This window comes from Taudactylus pleione, unplaced genomic scaffold (genome assembly GCF_031769625.1).
Source record: "Taudactylus pleione unplaced genomic scaffold, aTauple2 ptg000116l, whole genome shotgun sequence".
Classification (NCBI taxonomy): Eukaryota; Metazoa; Chordata; class Amphibia; order Anura; family Myobatrachidae; genus Taudactylus; species Taudactylus pleione.
Window position 1 is genome coordinate 10,346,991 of NW_028284518.1, and position 20,712 is coordinate 10,367,702.

The 20,712-nt window shown below is 44.5% G+C and overlaps 1 protein-coding gene across 1 annotated transcript in view; it reads left to right on the forward strand.

Annotated features, from left to right (window-relative positions):
• The first annotated feature begins 318 nt into the window (after window positions 1–318).
• The window catches only part of BLOC1S5 (biogenesis of lysosomal organelles complex 1 subunit 5), a 105,039-nt gene continuing 84,645 nt past the window's right edge, over window positions 319–20,712 (forward strand). Inside the window, exons 1-2 of the mRNA XM_088471774.1 lie at window positions 319–625; window positions 3,054–3,136. Of these exons, the coding sequence (XP_088327900.1) occupies window positions 511–625; window positions 3,054–3,136 (198 nt within the window). The 5' untranslated portion in view covers window positions 319–510. The remainder of the gene's footprint in view (window positions 626–3,053; window positions 3,137–20,712) is intronic.

The window sequence follows — 20,712 nt, forward strand, 5'->3', positions numbered from 1 at the left end:
TACCCAGCATAAAACAAAAAAGAACACCATCCTAGACAATGTTGCAATGCAAGGGGTGCAAATAGATAAATATATGTTTTTCAAGTGATCACTGCTGTCCTTGAGACATTACCTGAATTTTAGTAGCAGTTGGTAATTAAAGCCATTTAATGCAGCATAGAATTATGTGTAAAACGAACTAACAGTCTAATGAATGATGAGGACTGATCAGCAGCATTGCCATTTCCTGACAGAACACTGGAGAGAGTGGAAGGAGGTTGCACCAATCAGAGTGAGCGGCTCAGCGGCTCGGCTTAAAACAGTTGTAATACTAAAATGTGACCAATCCTGAGCCGCGTTAGTGTTACAACTGAAACTGTCTTGTGTCTTGTCCTGGAGCGGTCACGGTGTTACGGTGCCTGGTGTGTACGGAGGCGCTGACTGGTTACTGTCAGAGGGACAGGATCTGCTCCTCATGCTGCTGTCTGGCTGCCAGTTATTCTGAGCACTGTCGCCGCCGCCGCCGCCGCGATGATGAGCAGCAACAACTCTCCGGCAAAGCCTGTGGGAAGCCCTCTAACGTTGAGTCCGAAAAACCGTGATCACGTCACTTCTATGGGGCCTGCGACCCAGCTTATCATTAGGGGTACGCGATACACACACACAGCAGGGGGGTGGCACCATGTCTGGGCTGTGCGGATATAGTACAGGGGGCAGGGCAATGACTGGCAGCAGCAGTATAGTCTGGGTCATGTGCGAGTGATGATGGAAAAGTTGTGTTACACTGTATCTGTATGTATGGTGTACTGTACATAGGAACATACTCTGCTTTGTGATTCTTGTAAGCTTTTCTGAGCACTTAAAATATTCTGAATCAACCAGATATTATTTTTAAGCCATCTCATTGTACAGTATAGCTGTAGTGTTTTTTGGAGACTATGGGCCAAATGTAATAGGGTGAGAGTTTAGAAAAGTGAGAGTTTCTGACACTTTTTAAACTTTGCTAATGTAATAGAGTCCAAAAACAAAGTAACAGAGCGAACTTGCATGTTTTTTTTAGATTTAAAAAACACGATTTAAAATCTCATTCAGATGTTTTCCCATTTTGAAGATAAAACTCAACCAATGTGAGAGTTTACTGCTAAACTCTCACATTTTCTAAACTCTCATCCTATTACATTTGGCCCATTGTATTTTTAGGTCTGTTTCAGGTTTATGTGAGGAGCCCATTTATCAATAACGGCATGCACAATGCGATCTCGGTGCCAGGATGTATTAAATAGCACCCGCAGGGTCCCTGTGATGTGCTCGGAGTGAAGTGACCGCATCGGTAGTGTCTTCAGTCCTGTGCTGGGAGTCCTACACATATGCGGTCTACTGACCATGCATGCGCAGCTGCCATGAAACCTCTCCCGAATCGGGATGTATTAATGCCTACCGCCGCGGTGTAGGCTCTGAATTTGCAGTGGTGACTTGATCGTTTATCTTTAAATAAAGTCATTGTGAAAATTTTTTGTTTTTGAAGAGCATCATTGAACTGCCGAGATGCTACTGTAGTGTTTACCTGCACAGCTGATGGTATAAGCTGCTGTGCGTATGTAACAAGTGAGGTAACGGGAGTGCAGAAGTACATAAATTAGTACATAACTGCGGATTGAATGACTGGGGGAAAAAAACAACGTTAATACTGCGATAAGGTATCGTTTATTTAATGAATATTAGTACATACCGCCCCTGGTTAGTGTTACGTAGTGTAGCCCTTTGGCTGCATCGACACAATGTAATCTTTCAATAGCGTCAGCCAAACTCCGGAGTGTAAAGGTAAATCTTATAGTACATTTAGGGGATAATCAATATTTGCAGCTATCCCCCGAAAACGGGTATTTTGGGGGAATATGCTGCAAATATTTAATGATAAATGGGCCCCAATAAATGAATGATGTGGAGGAAATTATAACAGTGGGTATTTTTAGTTAAAATGGATTCTTTTGAGTACCTCCAAAAAATAACACAATTACACTTATACCTGGCAAAAGTGAATTTGGACTGTGGAACTGCTCAGAGAAAATAAACCCTTCAATACAGGAATTGTAAAAAATGTATATATAAATGACGGTCCGTGCTCTATACACCTTTTGAATGTGTATTTGGGAAGATAAATGAGGCATATCATGTGCTGGAGATGAGACTCCTTGGTTCCAATCAGAACTGCAATCAGAATTCGGCATGCCCGTCAGAGCAATATTTAACCCTTGGTCGCCCCCCCACACGCTACAATTATCGGGGAGATCCGCGGATATTGGGCGGATCATCCCAATAATTGTAGCATGTATGGCCAGCTTAAGGAATACCTTTCAGATTTGTAAAGTGCGAAGTCACTGCATACTTAATTACCTACAGTATAAAACCTGACTTTGCATTGGCCTGTTTGTAATTATTTTTTTTGCTAGGTGGTCAGACTTATCATTCCTACCACTCCCTTCAGCTTCCAATACATGATACAAGTATTGCCTTTCATGTAACGATATTGCAAGTAATTTCAGGCAGTTAGCATATCATCACAGAGTGTATTTACCACAATGCTCCATAATAATTCAACATAAATCTACTGCATTCCTTTTGGGAATATTGGTGAATGGGACTGTTATTTGCACGTGTGTGCGGTCATCTTCCGACCACAGTAATAGTGAGGCTGAAATTTATCTGATCACTTACCCCCAGAGTCTAAGAGGTGGTCAGTCATATTTAGTGAGATGCCACTGATATGTATGGTTATGTGTTGTATGTTCCTGGCACATGTATGGATAACTTTAGAGAGGAAAAAATGCTATTCATTGTCCTTTAGGGAAAGCAATTCTAGAAACATTCACGCACGCACATGCTGCCTATGAAGGAAGTGTTATATTTAAAGGTGATGTGTTAATTTTCATGTAATTGGAAAGCTAGCCTCTCAGGATAAGCAGTAAAGACTGTTACCAATAATTTGAAGTAAGGGAGCCATGCAGTAATCAAAGGAGACAGGGCATAGTGAGGGTACACAGTCACTTGCATTAAATGGTCAAATCATTTTACAGATGTTGGAGAAATACATTCTAGACTGCTGGATCACCGGCCAGTCATTCAGGGTGAAACCCGGTACTTCATTAAGGAGTTTGAGGTCAGTCATACTATTGTTATTTATTGTTATCAGAACATTTTCTCTGCAGCACTGTAGTTCCCATGATTAGTGTGAGTTTGTAAACTATTATCAAATGTATCTTAATACAGAAATGGCTATTGTGCAAAGTGGTGGTGCTTATGGGTGACTACTTAGTGAGAAATTAAAAGTTTTGTATTAACATGAAAGCTAAGCTTTCAGTTCCAAAACTGAATTACAGATGTGTACTCATACACCTAGCGTCTATACACCATACGGTGTGAGACGCCCAGTGCAACAGATGCTTTAAGTGGAGTAGTGTACAATATTTTTCTTTACATTTAGTATCTTATACTCGTCGCAGATGCAGCGAAATAAGTGTACTAGAGACGCAGGACTGCGACTTTAACTGCACAAGAATTTGTTTTAAAAATGTACAAGGTCACAGATGAAGGAACAGAATTTGGCTTGAGACAAAGCCACAACCGCTTAATGGAAGCACTTGGTAGACTCATTTGCACACAGATATACATATGACGCACATTTTGAGCAAGAAAGTTGATCGGCCAAGTCGCCCTGGCCCTGGTGCGACGATTAATGCTAGGTACACACTAGACGATATGTCGCCTGATCCGGCGGATCGGACGTCATAACGGGCACATTGGCCATTGTGTACACCGCGCGTTGTCAGCCACATCGCCCGTTGGACCTGCATGCAGATCCGATGGGCGATATTGTCAGCAGGGGCCATGCTGCCGTGCCGTAGCTCCCTGCATCGGCAAGTGTGTACGCACTTGCCAATGCCGGATCCTGTCGCTAACCAGGTCGGTACACACTAGTCTAGTGTGTAACGGCCTTAAGGCTATATGGTGCGACTGAAACTACAGTGTATGAGAACACATTTGTATGCTGGATGAATGGGAATATGTGCTGTATCATTCCCCTTCAATTGCATTGACTTATTTTATGAAATGTCCAGCTATGTCAGTCTTTGGAAGTATAAAAACAATGAAAACCTAATTTCAGCAATACACACATTGGGCATAGTTTTATGAGAATGAAGGAATGCAAGATGGATTATTTTTTTCTTTGTCTGTCTTTTACAATATCTTTATTTTGCATGTAAACGTTGTGTATTTATCTACATTCTTTTTTCTTCATACAATATCTTGCAATTCTTTTTCTCTTCCTACATCTGGGGGACACTTCTTTACATATGGGGTTGATGAGGCATGGAGACGTCGGCACTTAATGAGCTAATTATTAGCGCTATAAATGCTCCTCCCCTCCAACCCCTCCTCAGTTTTGTGAAGACAGGTCAGCACTGAGTTAGGTTAAAGATTTTTTTATTTTTCAACTCTTCTCTACTGTTGCTTCCCCTGTATACAGCCTGGCAAGAGAGGGGTACAAGTTAACTTACAGACATGCTGGTTCCGGGCCCGATTCATCTCAAGGGGGTCCCGGTGAGTAAGGTGGGTGGCGCTGCGGTGTCAGCCGGATGCCGAGGACAAATGGGTCCCTATCCGATTCCCTATCAGCAGGTCATGCAGGCGGCCATGCCAAGGTGTCAAGGCAGTAGGATCACCATAGTAAGCGTGGCAGGTCCATCCCGTCCCCACACACGTGGAAGCTGCAAGGCAGCATAGGTACCTAGAAGGCATAGAGGTAGGTTACAGAACTCTGTAGCTGCATAAAGGAAAGACAGCCGGACCAGACCACACTCCTAATCGAAGGAGGGGTGGCTGGATTTTTGTCACGATAAGCCCCTCTCTCACCCTATGAAAAAGGGTTGGACAATGGAGGGAGATGTGCTCAGTGCCTACCCGCAGTAAGGGGAGCACACTAGGGTTAGTCATTTCGCTAAGGATAGCCGGAAGGAGCAACCCTCTGCAGTGGTACAGTCCACCAGCTGAAAAGGAGCTAGACACGAGATGACTGCAAAGCTCTTTTCCTCCCCTCCTCAGAACTACATGGGTGGATAAGTATCTGGAAATTATTATTTTTTTCATTCAGACATCTAGCTGTATTTCTGGATGGAGATATATATATGGTTTTGCATCAGTGTGTGTATATTATATTGCCTTGCATAGATCTGTCTGAAAAAGGTAATACCGCTAAAACTATGGTTGGAGTGGGGAAAGCCAGTGTTGTTAAGGAAACTTGACCAGTGCGGTGGAAGAGCCAGCCTGGGTCAAATCATTTGCATTGTCCATGGCTTCTGCTATGAAAGAAGAATTGGCTAATTTGGTGTCTAATCAAATTGGGAAACATGATACAGCATATTTTGACAACTGTACAGAGAAACCAGGAAGTCCTCAGGGGAGGATCCCTCATGGGCCAGATCCATGGAAAAGACAGCTCTGGTTTTAGAAAGAATGTCTTTCTCTTGAAAAAATGTTGGTCTGCAAGGCCTAAGTCATGTAAGAGACAGGGCATTGAATTCCAGATGATAGTTTCTGAGTCATCCTCTGAAGTATATTGGAATATTCTGATATTGAGGAATCTATCTTTTACTGAGGACAGTGTTGGGGGTACAAGGTATAGATGACTTAGTTAAGGCAGTCTGTTGGGTTCTTTAATTAACGGATGAGGTAAATCAGAACAATTTATCTGCTGATTTGTTCAGACCAAACAAGTTAAAGAAAAAATCAGTTCTTTTCCTACATCAGAACAATTGTGTGGAATTATTGCAGAGCCTTGGGATAAACTTGAGGAAAAAATTGCAGGTACCTCGTATGTTTCAGACCATGACTCCTATTCCAGATAAAGATATGGTGCACAGGAAACAACCTCTTAAGGTTGATGTTCCTGTAGCAAGGTTGTCTAAAGCCACAGCACTACCCAGTCCAGATGGTTCATTTCTTAGCGAGCATGCAGATAGAAAGTGTCAGGGTATTCTCAAAGCTATTTTTATGGCAGCAGGTGCTTCACTTAGGCCAGTCTGGCTTCTGCTTGGGTTGCAAAATCTATGGAGAAGTGGAGCGGTCCTAAGTTAGGAGGGAATAAAGATGATACCCTATCTGGATGATTTGTTTCTCAAAGCAGAAGTAGTAGGGGCACTTCAATCAGATCTACTAAGAGCTTTAGAAGTGTTACAGAACCACGGATCAATTGGAAAAAATCCAGGTTGGCACCCAGCCAACAATTCCACACAGATTTGGCAAGGGTATTTCTAACAAAGGAAAAAAGCAGAAATATTCAGATTCTAGTCAATGGGATTTTAGGACTCGGAAGTCTGTCAGTTCTTTGTTGCATGAGACTGCTAGGGATGGTTTTTTCATTCAAAACTATACAATATGCAAGGATCCATTCAAGAAAGTTTCAATTATACATCTTGAGGAATTGGTCAGGGTCCAACCATCAATTAGCAACTAAGTTAATTTCCTTGACTCAGGAGCCGAGACAGTCTCTCAGGTGGTGGTTCAAGGAAGGAAACTTAAACAAAGACAAGAGTTTTCTAGCTCCAGACTGGACAGTAATAACTACAGATGCCAATCTCAAAGGTTGGGGAGCGATAGTGGAAAACCATAATTTTCAGGGATTATGGTCCCAGGAAGAATCAAGGCTTCCTATAAATATGTTGAAACTGAGAGCAATTCTATACACATTAAGGAGGGCAGAGAGCCTACTTATGGGAAAGCCAATAAGGATTCAATCGGACAAATGCAACCACAGTGGCATATATAAATCACCAGGGAGGGACAAAAAGTTCCCTAGCCATGAGAGAGACATTTCAGATCCTGCTTTGAGCGGAAACCAGGGTTCCAACCATATCTGCAGTGTTTATACCAGGGATAGAGAATTGGGAGGCAGACTTCTTGAGTCGCCAGACGATTCTTCCAGGAGAATGGTCTTTGCATCTGCTGGTGGAGATGTGGGGCGTTCCAGACATAGATTTAATGGCCTAGATTCAAAAACAAGACATAATAGTTCAGTTGGGGATCCAATAGCATATGGGTCATTCCATGTCAAATCACCCAGAAAAAAATTATGACACCCACCATCTCAGATTTTCATGAAACTTTGTACACTTGATAATACCACATACTGTAGCAACAAACCCTTGTAAAATGTTTCTTCTCTAGCCCTCATAGTTTTTGAGATATAGGAGGACAAAGTTTAAAAAAATTGCTCGGGAAATGCCACTCCTGATGCTCCGTTTTTATGTGAGGTGTATGTGGAAAAACATCCCTGTCTCGGTGCCTAATCCACACATCACTGAAATTTTGGCCCTTTGTCAATCATAATATGGTGATTCCCGAAAAAAATGTTTTATCAACCTTGCCTGACTCAGTCATTATACATTCCTTTTCTTCATACTTAATTATTTTTTTGGTGCCAAAAAAAGGTAGGTTCAATACACATTATCAACCTAAGGCAGATGAGTTATCCTGTCCCTTTTTTTTTTCAAATTGAACCCTAAAATATACTTTTGAAAGCCTATGAAAGAAAATGAATGGGATTTTGATTGCCTGTATGAATATTGTAATGTTTAATTAAAAGTCTCTTTAAAAACGAAAATTACCAGTAGGTATAATTTTGCCCGCCAATATATACACACACACATATACTCGAGTATAAGTCGTCCCGAATATGTAAGCCGAGGTACCTACTTTTACCACAAAAAACTGGGAAAACTTATTGACTCGAGTATAAGCCTAGGGTGGGAAATGGCAGCAGCTGGTTGTGCCCTCAGTAGTAATTCCCCCTGGTTGTGCCCCCAGTGGTAATCCCTCCCTTTTAGTGCCCCCAGTGGTAATCCCTCCCTTTTAGTGCCCCCAGTGGTAATCCCTCCCTTTTAGTGCCCCCAGTGGTAATCCCTCCCTTTTAGTGTCCCCAGTGGTAATCCCTCCCTTTTAGTGCCCTCAGTGGTAATCCCTCCCTTTTAGTGCCCCCAGTGGTAATCCCCCCCTGGTAGTGCCCCCTGTAGTAATCCCCCCTTTTAGTGCCCCTGTAGTAATCGCCCCCTGGTAGTGCCCCCAGTGGTAATCCCTCCCTTTTAGTGCCCCCAGTGGTAATCCCCCCTTTTAGTGCCCCCTGTAGTAATCGCCCCCTGGTAGTGCCCCCAGTAGTCCCCACCCCCCCCCAGTAGAGAGAGACGTAATAAGAATAAAAATTAAAAAAAATCACTTACCTGAAACTCCCGCTCCTGGTCCCGCCACTAACAGCTCCTCCGGCCGCTTTGAATGGGAGAGACGTCATTACTCATGACGTCTCTCCCATTACCCACTGCGGGAGCCGGAAGATGGCTCCCGCAGTGGGAGCAGCAGCAGCCGCTGAGAGTCTGACAGACTCTCAGCGGCTGCTGATTACAGCAAACACACAGCTACCGGCTCCGGCGGCTGTGTGTTTGTGCTGTGTAGCGCTGACCGAACTCCGTCCGGTCAGCGCTACACTTCACTCGAGTATAAGCCGAGGGGGTACTTTTTCAGCACAAAAAATGTGCTGAAAAACTAGGCTTATACTCGAGTATATACGGTGTGTGTGTATATATATATATATGTGTGTGTGTGTGTGCAGATACCTTATTACACATAGGGGGGTATTCAATTAGCCCGCAATTACACGTTTGTGTGAAAAACTGCTATTTTACTGCGAACAACCCCTATTCAATTAGCCGCAATAATTTATCGGGAATAATTTTACCGCAAATTTCACTTCACCTACCTTGAGGAAAATATCTATATTAAGGTAAAAATGTCGGGATTTGGTTCAGAACCCCTAGGACTTCAACCCTCCAACCCCCTCTGATGATTAGGCACTTTGAAGTTTTTAATTATTTTTAATTACCCAATAATGACATGTGTTTTTTGGGGTGACAGAGTGCAAAGTGATGGAATTTTGTGTTCAAGGTATGGGGCAGGTTTATTGGGGAGCTTTATGAGTGAAACAAGTGTTTTTAGTCTTGCAGGTGGGAGTAGTCAGTCTTTTTGCACTTTTTTTGTTTTTTAAAGTCGGCCCTGAAATGACCCAAATATATATTTATACCCATTTTTGTGTACCCCAAATTTAATGAGAGCACTTACTTTGCTGACAAAAATTGCTTTTATTTTTTTAAAATGCGTATAACAGCCATTTGACTCAATTTAAGTACCCCAAATCTATTTAATATGACCTCTAATACACTTCTATACTGTTATCCTATGTTAGTTTGTTTTTTTGGGGGGTACAGGCTGATTTCCCCATTTTCACAGCAAGAGTTTTCACACAAATCCTGTTTTTGCAATTTTGGAATTGAAAAAGTGCGAAAACGGGAGCGAGCATACCCACTAAAAGCCGTTTTAAATACATAATTTATTAATCTTAATTTTTTTTTTTAACATTGATGCCTAATGTCTAACTGAAGTTGAGACTGTACTGCCGTTGTACATAATCAACTTCCTTTTCAGGGAAGTAATACATCCTTCCAGTACCCTTCGTGATAGGAGGGCTGACCGAGGAAATTATATTGCATATAGGAACATAACAGATGTCTTCTTTCTTCTGTAGAGGTCAGTGAAATGATCGCGCAGGGCCATAGGTGTTCATGAACTTAACTTCAACATCACATTCCTCCTCATCTTTTTAAAGTACTTATCCAAAAACAATTAATCGTAAACGCTATGTAATAAATGTATGTGTCATAAATGCTATGTATGAATTTGTACAGATTTGTGACATATTGACTGGTGTTGGATTGTTCTGATCTGAGAAATGGAATATGGAACTGAAGTTTTTATTTGAACTGAGTCGCTTCGTTCCTTTGGAAACTTCAGATATAGGGGTAAAGTGAAGAAATCCTCTTGTACCAGGTACTGTTTTTGCCTGGGAAAATCGGTCTTGCAGCTGCTTGCGTGTTTCTGAAAGTGCTTCTTTTGATATTAGCTTTAACTTTATATTTGCAACTCTTGACTTGCATAAAATTAAGTCAGTCAGATCACCTGTTAGTTTCTGTAGGCTCTCTGGCAACCAGGGGCTTAATTGTTCCACCAATGCCATCACAAGGAGATTTACCGTGGCTGGTTACAAAAAATGCCCATGATGCTTTCAAAGTGAAGTCTCGATAATTGCAGCACAAATTGAGGGAAATACTGCCCAGCGCACCCATCACTGAAGTAACACAAATTTTTGACAGCAGGAAAGTTTTCCTTGATGTACTGAATAATTATTTTCTGTGTTTCGTACACAAATGCTACATCATGCTCCAAATCATCAGACAAGACCCAGACACTTGTGATGAACAGGTCATCAGACTGGGGAACATGAGCATAGATTCCAGCTGGGTGCAGTGTACAACCATTGTTCGCCCAATGATACCCTTGAACTTGATTTTGTATCACGTAAGAATAGTTTTCACTAAAGTCCAGGAGAGCAATAGCTGTGTCAGGTTCAAGGTTGGCCTTCATTTGTTTTACAAACTTTGATTTAAGGCTGTGCACCGGCCACTTTTCGTGTTTTGGATATGGATCTTTCTTCGTGTTTTGGATCTGGATTGGTTTTGCCAAAACCACCCTTCCGTGTTTTGGGTTCTGGGTTTTGTGTTTTGGATCTGTATTTTTTTGAAAAAAAGCATAAAAACAGCTAAAATCACAGAATTTGTAGGTTTTTCTGCTCCTATGCTATTATTAACCTCAATAACCTTAATTTCCACTCATTTCCAGTCTATTCTGAACACCTCACACCTCACAATAGTGTTGTTATGTCCAAAAGGTTGCACCGAGGTAGCTGGATGACTATGCTAAGCGACACGAGTGGGCGGCACAAACACGTGACCCATCTAGGCGTGAAACTGCAGTGGCAGACAGGATGGCAGTTTGAAAAACTAGGCCCCAAACTGTACATAATGCAAAGAAAAAAAAAGGGGTGCAAGATGGAATTGTCCTTGGATCCACCGACCAACCCTTATGTTGTATAAACAGGACATGCACACTTTAACAAACCAATCATTTCAGCGCCAGGGTCTGCCACACGACTGTGGCTGAAATGATTGGTTCGTTTGGGCCCCCACAAAACAAGCTGGCAATTAATCTGTCCCTGCACAAACTGGCTCTACGGAGGCAAGATGTCCTCCTCATCCACCGATTCCTCACCATCTTCAGTGTTGTGTACATCCTCATCCTCACAGAGTATTAACTCGTCCCCACTGGAATCCACCACCACAGGTCCCTCTGTATGTTCTGGAGGCTGGTCTCCCTGGAAGAGCTGATAATTCATTTTGATGAACATCATCGTCTCCACATTCTTTGGAAGCAACCTCCTACGCCTTTCGCTGACAAGGTTCCCGGCTGCACTAAACACTCTTTCGGAGTACACACTGGAGGGGGGGCAACTCAGGTAAAATAGAGCCAGTTTGTACAGGGGCCTCCAAATTGCCTCTTTTTCCTGCCAGTACAGGTATGGACTGTCTGACATGCCTACTTGGATGCTGTCACCGATGTAATCCTCCACCATTCTGTCAATGGTGACAGTATCATATGCAGTGACAGTAGACATGTCAGAAATTGTTGCCAGGTCCTTCAGTCAGGACCAGATGTCCAAACTTGGTCCTGCCTGCCCTGCATCACCGCCAGCGGGTTGCTTAGGATAGCTAAGTTTTTTCCTGGCAGCCCCAGTTGCGGGAGAAAATGAAGAAGGAGCTGTTGACGTGTCACGTTCCGCTTCAGCTGACCGTGTTCACCAGCAGGTCTTTGCACCTCTGCAGGCTTGTGTCGGCCGGAAAGAGAGACACCACATAGGCTTTAAACCTAGGATCGAGCACGGTGGCCAAAATGTAGTGGTCTGATTTCAACAGATTGACCACCCTGGAATCCTGGCAAAGCGAATGAAGGGCTTCATCCACAAGTCCCACATGCCGAGCGGAATCGCTCCGTCTTACCTCCTCCTTCACTTTCTCCAGCTGCTTCTGCAAAAGCCTGATGAGGGGAATGACCTGACTCAAGCTGGCAGTGTCTGAACTGACTTCACGTGTGGCAAGTTCGAAGGGCTGGAGAACCTTGCACAACACGGAAATCATTCTCCACTGCGCTTGAGTCAGGTGCATACCCCCTCCTTTGCCTATGTCATAGGTGGATGTATAGGCTTGTATGGCCTTTTGCTGCTCCTCCATCCTCTGAAGCATATAGAGGGTTGAGTTCCACCGCGTCACAACCTCTTGCTTCAGGTGATGGCGGGGCAGGTTCAAGAGTGTTTGCTGGCGCTCCAGTCTTCGGCACGCAGTCGCTGAATGGCGAAAGTGGACAGAAATTTTTCGGGCTACCCAAAGCGTCTCCTGCACGCCCCTGTCGCTTTTTAGAAAATTCTGCACCACCAAGTTTATTGTGTGAGCAAAACATGGGACGTGCTGGAATTTGCCCAGATGTAATGCCCGCACAATATTGGTGGCGTTGTCAGATATCACAAATCCCCAGGAGAGTCTAAGTGGGGTAAGCCACTGGGCGATGATTTCCCTCAGTTTCTCTAAGAGGTTGTCGGCGGTGTGCCTCTTACTGAAACCGGTGATACACAGCGTAGCCTGCCTTGGAACGAGCTGGCGTTTCTGAGATGCTGCTACTGGTGACGCTGCTGCTGTTGCTGCGTAAGGTGATACATCTACCCAGTGGGCTGTCACAGTCATATAGTCCTTAGTCTGCCCTGTTCCACTTGTCCACATGTCCGTGGTTAAGTGAACATTGGGTACAACGGCATTTTTCAGGACACTGAGGACACTTTTTTTTTCTGACGTTTCTGTACAGTCTTGGTATCGCCTGCCTAGTGAAGTGGAATCTAGACGGGATTTGGAACCGGGGACACACTACCTCCATCAATTGTCTAAATCCCACTGCACTAATGGCGGATACCGGACGCACGTCTAACACCAACATCGCAGTCAAGGCCTCAGTTATACGTTTTGCTTCAGGATGACTGCTGTCGTACTTCATCCTCCTTGCTAAGGACTGTTGGAGGGTCAATTGTTTAGTAAAAGTAGTGGTGTTCCTACTTCCTCTCTGGGATGATGAACGACTCCCAGCAGCAGCAACAGCGGCAGCAGGAGGCGTAGCAATGCAGGATCCTCCGGAGGAATCCCGGATAGGAGAGTCAGTCATGCCAGTGACATGGCCTGCAGGACTACTTCCGATCCTGACTAAGGAGGAAATTGACGAGGAGGGAGTTGACGGTGTGGTTTGCAGGCGCTTGGATACAACAGGACAACGGGATTTAGGTGTCCCTGGACTGCTTATGGGTCTTAGCCAAAGTTTCTGAACTTGACAGTAACTTATTATGAACACGCTGCAGGTGCCGTATAAGGGAGGATGTTCCTAGGTGGTTAACGTCCCTACCCCTACTTATTCCACCTTTACATATGGTACATATGGCAAGACAGTTGTTGTCCGGATTTGGATAGAAATATTGCCAGACCAAAGAGGTGGAATGTTTGGTCTTCTGCCCAGGCATGACCGTGATGGGCTTTTTCATCCCACGGAAAACAACTGTCTCCCCCGGAGCCTGATTTAAACAAACCACATCACCATCAGAATCCTCCTCGCCAACTTCCTCCTCAGCGCCAGCTACACCAGTATCCTCATCCTGTTGTACTTCAACAGTGACATCTTCAATTTGCATATCAGCAAGTGGACTGTGGGTGCTCCTTTCAGCACTTGCAGGGGGCGTGCAAATGGTGGAAAGAGCCACCTCTTCCCGTCCAGTGCTGGGAAGGTCAGGCATAGCAACCACCACCACACTTGGACTCTCCTTGGGGATTTGTGATATCTTCTTAGAAAGCACAGTTCTTCGCTGTGCTTTTGCCAGCTTAACTCTTTTGATCTTTTTAGTGGGAGGAGGGCTTCCATCGTCATGTGAAGCTGAACCACTAGTCATGAACATACTAGGGATCGACCACTCCGTGTCGTAAATGGCATATTGTCAAGTTTACGTTTCTCTTCAGCTGAATTAAATGTTTTTTTCAAGGTCATTTTCCTGATCTTTGTCATTTGGGATTGTATGTGCCCTCTACTATGACATTGGGCATCGGCCTTGGCAGACGACGTTGATGGCATGTTATCGTCTATGTCATGACTAGTGGCAGCAGCTTCAGCACTAGGAGGAAGTGGTTCTTGATCTTTCCCTATTTTATTTTTATCTGAGAAAGTTTGGTCCTCCATTTATGATATATCGATTTGATATATACGTGCGGCTAAGCACAGAAAATATTTTTTTATTTTTGCTGGAGAGTAGTGCACTTTGTGGGTTACACCAGCCTTTAAGAAATGAGCCAGCCGGCTCTTTACTTATGGGACACAGGCGCACGCTTGGCGCTGCTCCTTTGTTGATGCACGTGCGGCTACTGCGCACACAATTCACAAACACAGAAAATATTTTGTTATTTGGTTTGGAATGTACTTTGGGGGTTACAGCACCCTTTAACGGTCAAGCCAGCCGGCCCTTTACTTATGACACAGGCGCATGCTTGGCACTACTTTGTTGATGCACGTGCGGCTACTGCGCACACAATTCACAAACACAGAAAATATTTTTTTATTTGGTTTGGAGTGTACTTTGGGGGTTACAGCACCCTTTAACGGTCAAGCCAGCCGGCCCTTTACTTATGACACAGGCGCACGCTTGGCACTACTTTGTTGATGCACATGCGGCTACTGCGCACACAATTCACAAACACAGAAAAAATATTATTTTTGATGGACAGAGCACCCCCTGGACAACACTACAGCACCCCTTTAGGACTGGGACACTGCACAGGACTTTGGAGTGGACACAGCCCCTATGGAGAACTGACTGCACAACACAGTCCAGCCAGCCCCTATGGACTTTGAAGTAGTGGACACAGCCCCTATTAACAACAGCAGCACAGCACAACACAGCCAGCCCCTATGGACTTTGAAGTAGTGGACACAGCCCCTATGGACAACAGCAGCACAGCACAACACTACTCTGCACTACACTACACAGCCCAGCCAGCCCTAACTCCCACCCTCCCTCTTCACTGTCCACAGCCGAGTGAGAAAATGGCGCCGACGCGGGTACCTTATATAGGATCCAAAACCCGCGAGACCCGGAAGACGGGATGATGACGTTTTGCCTCGATTTCAGATCCGAGTCAGGCGGGAAAAGTCGAGCCTGACTCGGATCTGCCTCGGATCGGGGGGGTTCGGATTTCAGAAATCCGAACCCGCTCACCCCTACTTTGATTGTGCCTTAGCAATTAAAGAATGGGGGACACGTTTTTCTATTTTTTTCAATCAAAAGTTTCTAAATATTCATCAAATGTTTGCAGTGCATCTCAATATCTCTGTTCTGTCAGTAGATACCCACTGACTGTAAGAAACTTCATCTTCAAGTTGATAGTCTTCGAATTTCTCAAGTAGAATGCTTTTTATGATGATGGGCTTTGAGAACAGTGTTGTAGCATGCAGTCTGTTCTCTTTTGAACAGACTAAATAGGCATTGGCGTAACTATAGAGGGTGCAAGGGGTGCGCTTGCTATGGGGCCTGGCTGCTTAGGGGGCCTGCCGACCCAGCAAGCAATCCCCTGCACCCTGCCAAGTACAGCACTGATGTCATTTTTATTCAGGAGCCAGTCGTGACCCAATAGGAACTCTCTGCTGGTTCCAATTGGCTTGTGACCGGCGCCTGATTAAAAAATGACATTGGCTCTCTTAGAAGTTGGGAGGAGGCGTGGCTATGATGACATCCCCGGACTATGGCCACACCGTGCCGGGGTGGGAGGAGGACATTTTGCTATGGGGCCCCCACACCTCTGGTTATGCCCCTGTAAATAGGTAATTAGGTATATTCTATATGCTTTTCATGGGTATGTCCCATTTTTGCACATATTCAATTCCAAAATGACAAAAACAGGATTTGCACAAAAATTCTTGCTGTGAAAAGTGGGATTGGGAATGAAATGCCAATCCCCGGGAAGCCGTCTGACTAAATCCCAACGCCGCAAGCCCGAATGCTGAAGATCCCGATTGGGGCTGGTAAGTACCTTAACCCTCCCTTAGTGGTGCCTAACCCTAACCTTCCCCCCCCCCCCCCCTCCCAGTGGTGCCTAACCCTTACCTCCCCTTCAGCACCCTAAACCTAACACTCACGGGGTGGTGCCTAATCCTAACCTACCTCCAGGGGTACCTAAACCCCCTCCCTGCACCCCAACCCTCCTGGGGTGGTGCCTAACCTAAGCCGCCCCCCCCCCCTGCTGATAAGTGCTAACACTGCCCGGTTTACCTTCGTTCGGGAAGCCGTCTGACTAGATTCCGGCGTCGGGATTTTGATGCCTGTCTTTAGTCCCGCATCGGTATTTAGACACCGGGATTTAGTCAGACTGCTTCCCGGCCGTCTGCATTTTGGTGAAATCAGCCTGTACCCCGAAAAATGTCAAACGAACATAGGATAACTGTATAGAAGTGTATTTTTTCAGCAAAATAAGTGCTCTCATCAAATTCGGGGTACATAAAGGATATAAGTATATATTTGGGTCAAAAAATGCAAAAAGACCGACTACTCCCACCTGCAAGACTAAAAACACTTGTTTCACTCATAAAGCACCCCAATATACCTGTCCCATAGCTTGAACCCAAAATTCCATCACTGCACTCTTTTCACCCAAAAATGACATGTCATTATTGGCCAATTAAAAATAATCAAAAACGGGGCGTGGCCATGGCGGCAATTAAGTAGGAAGCTGTGCGCGTTAGCTCTCTGGCACAAACTCCTGCTTACCTCTCCTGGGACCTGCTTGTCAGCGCTGCTGACCTCCTGTCTCTTACCTCACCTCTCGGGCACCTACTGAGCCGGCTGGTTCAGAGGAAGGAGCGCGGCATTGTGCTCCTGGAAGTGGTTTGTGTGCCTGCGGCCCTCCCGACTCCCGGTCACGTGACTCTCTCTCACTGTTCCCAGCCCCGTCCCCAGCCTTCTTTATAGGAGCATGCTGAATCTGCTTGCTGGAACAGCGTGGTCTTGTGCTGCGTTCTTGGTGCCTGCAAGTCACCATCTCTCCGACCCTGTCTGGAGCCCTGTCACTAGGAATACTGGGGGTCATTCAGACCCACTCGCAAGCGGGTCGATGTTCCCCCACTGTGCATGCGCACGACGGAGGGAGCTCCGTCGTGCGCATGCGCGAGACCCGGCGAGCGACGGGCTCTCCATCGCTCCGGGTCTCGCACCAAAGGCGGCGTGCTGTCGATGTTGATTGACAGCACGCCCCCTTTGGTGGGCGTGCCTGCCAGACGGAGGCGTTCCCATGGGAACGCCTACCGTTTGAAGCCGGCCCCACTGACATCACTAGTGATGTCAGTGGGAGTGATTTTGGCTCTGATAGAGCCAAAATCACTCCAGGGCTTGCGGCAGCAAGACCCTACCGCAGGGTCTCCGTCGCAAGCCCGATGGTCAAGACCATCGCGACCATCATCATGGACGCTCGCTATAGCTGTGGGTGGTAACCCACAGCTATACGAGAGTCCATGAGGCCGCTCCAAAAACAGGTAGGAGGGCCCTGATTCAGAGCGAGCGCTCTGGTCAGAGCGTTCAGCTCTGAATCAGGCCCACAGTGCAGAGATTCTGGTCACATGACTCTGCTGGAGTGTTGCCTGCGGCCATCACTGCTCCTTCCTGCCTAGTGTGACAAAGCTGACAACCCAGTAGTAATGAGGCAGGTCCCTGTTCATTTATTAGTGGAAAGTTCTGTACCTATGTGGCTTGTATTACACCAAGCACATTTCTCTCTTTATTTGGACACTTTGCTTCCATTTTATATACTGTCTTTTCATATTTTACTATCATTCCATATAAAATATGGGAAAATTGGGCCACACTGCCGCAGCTAAGCTAGAACGCTAAATTCCTTCCTATAAAGTGTCGTTTCCGGTATTTGAATCTACAGTGATCCATGTTCCATCCAAACTCTGCGTGGTGGCAGATGGAGAGTCAAAGTTCTTTTCCACGCCACGGGAGGCTGCGGCATGGCTGGACAGGAGATCTCCTGGAAATAGGCAACTGGCCCCAGATTGGCTGAACACTGGTTATATCGGGTGATTATATTAACCTTTGGTCCAATGTGACTAATGGCAATGTGTCAGTATTTACTTATTAATATAGGTTGCATTCAGTATATATTCTCCTTTCTATAGTACTAACTTTTATATTTAGTTTTAGTCATACTATTACGGTGTTCATATATTACTGATTATTTTTGCGTATTTGCCTGCTTAGATATATATGGTTGTACTTATGCTGACAAGTCGGCCGCAATATGGCCGGAGAGTTTGATTGCATTGGTGGTTATTTTCTATTTCCAGTGCTAACTTTTACCTATTTGGATTGTGTAGTTGTGTCCTGTAGGTTCTAGTTCACTTTGGTTGTAATTTGGGAATAAGTATGCCTCAGTTTGGGTGGGTATACAGGGTGGGGGGTGGATATGCGGGGTTTGTTCAGTTTTCTCTTTTTTTCTTTTTTCTTTTTTCTTTCTTTTGTATAAGCCACACTACTTCTATGGTGAAACTTCATGTGATTTATATTTCTATATGTTGCAATGGTGAAGAATTTAACTTGGAATGTGCGAGGAGTTAACGATCATGTGAAACGCTCATTGGTCCTTAAAATGGTTAAGCAATATGGATCTGATATTTGTTGTTTAATGGAAACTCATTTGGTTGGGAGTCGGGTATTAGCTCTTAAAAGACCCTGGGTGGGATGGGCCTATCACTCTTCTCACACTTCGAGGGGTATTCAATATGAAACGTTAACTTCACTGTCGAAGTTAACGTTTCATATCAGAGTTTTTTTTCTGCGTTAAGGTATGGTGCGCGCTCCCGCTTATGCCCGTATTCAATATAAAATTAACGAAAACGGGAAACTCCGAAGGTGGATTTGCGTAAAGTTACGAATTTTTCCTTAAAATAATTGTAAGACCCCCCTAAAGTTGTAAAAACATGGGGGAACACTATGGGTACCCCCGTTTTAGCCTTTAATTGAAAGTCGGGGATTTAAATAGCCGCAGCAGGTGTTTTTTTCCCGACATTGAAGAAGTGATGCAGAAGAGCACTTAGGTTATTTTTTTCGTTTTTTTAAGTGGTCCCATCAAATTTGGGGTACATGAAAATGGGTACTAGCATATTTTTAAGTCCCTAAAGTAAGTTTTTAAAAATTCTGCATTTGTGCACCTGCCGCTATAATTCTATTCTAGAAAACATCTGCCGCATACTTGCAGAATAGCCCTGAACCTATTTCCCTATTGTTAAACCCCAATTCTGCACTTTTTTTCGACACCTATTCAATGGTGAAAACTTATCGCAGTTTTGAAAAGTCTTTGATAAAAAACGGGGATAAGTCTTTGAAATTGAATACGGTGTAAAAGTAAAACCTGCGATAATGACGTCATAGCTCTGATATTAACGCAAAAACGATGTTATCGCACCCATATTGAATACCCCTGTTCGTCTTCCAGGGGTGTCTCTATTATGATAAACAAATCGGTTCCCTTTTCTTTCACTGTGGTTCAGACTGACCCCTATGGCCGTTAATTATTTTTAGACTGTGTAATAAATTCTAGGCCCATTTTGTTATTAGTGTTATATATTCCCCCTCCTTTTACTTATGATGATTTGAAACAAGCTGCCGGATTTGTGGCCCGTTCTCCAGATACTCCAGTACTGTGTCTTATAGATTATAATAATATAATGTGTCCATTTTTAGATAGGTGGCGTGAGTCATTGGACTCTCTCTCTACAGGCATCACTGGCTTTGCAAATTTTATAGCAGATGTGGGATGGGTTGATGCGTGGCGGATAAAACATCCTGGAGTACGGCAATACTCATGCTTTTCCGCTACGCATCGTTCATTATCTAGATTAGATTTGGCCTTGGTGTCCCCTTCTGTGGTACCTAATACCACTAATATTGAATATATAGCCAGAGGAATTTCGGATCATTCTCCTCTGTTGGTTGAAGTTACTATATGCAGCTCTAGAGGTTTACAGTTATGGAAAATTCACCTATCTTGGCTCTTTCAAATGGGGGCAGGCTCAGAACTGGAAGTCATGTGGGAGGGCTATTTTGCTGATAATGTTGGGTCTACATCTGTGACATCATTTTGGGATGCATTTAAGGCTTTTTTCGTGGGTCATTGATTAAAGGGTAGCAGAACTCAAAACATTTTACAGAAAGAAAGAGGGTGCTTTAGAGATGAACTGTAGGAAACTTGAGTTGGTATCTTCTCATTTAAAATGGTTAGCTGCTCAGACTGATTGGACTGATCATTTGACAGATAGAACAAACCGCAGACTACTGAGATAGAACAAGCCGCAGACTACTGTTTCGATCCCACTTACTGTACATTATATGCAGGGTGACAGAACTGGCAGTTTCTTGACACACTTAGTGCATGCTGATCATCCTGCTGCTTTTGTTTCTGAACTTATTAGGCCCGAAGACTCTGTAGTCACGTCTACACCTGATATAGCAGATGTGTATCATTTTTTATAAAAAGAACTAAACACAACTAAGCTGACTGTAGGTATGGATGCCTTGTCACATTATGTCTCCTCTGCTGGACTCCCCAGGTTGTCTTCTGAGGTCCCGACCTTCTTGGACGCTCCTTTAACCTTAAAGGAGATAGCTGCTGCAAT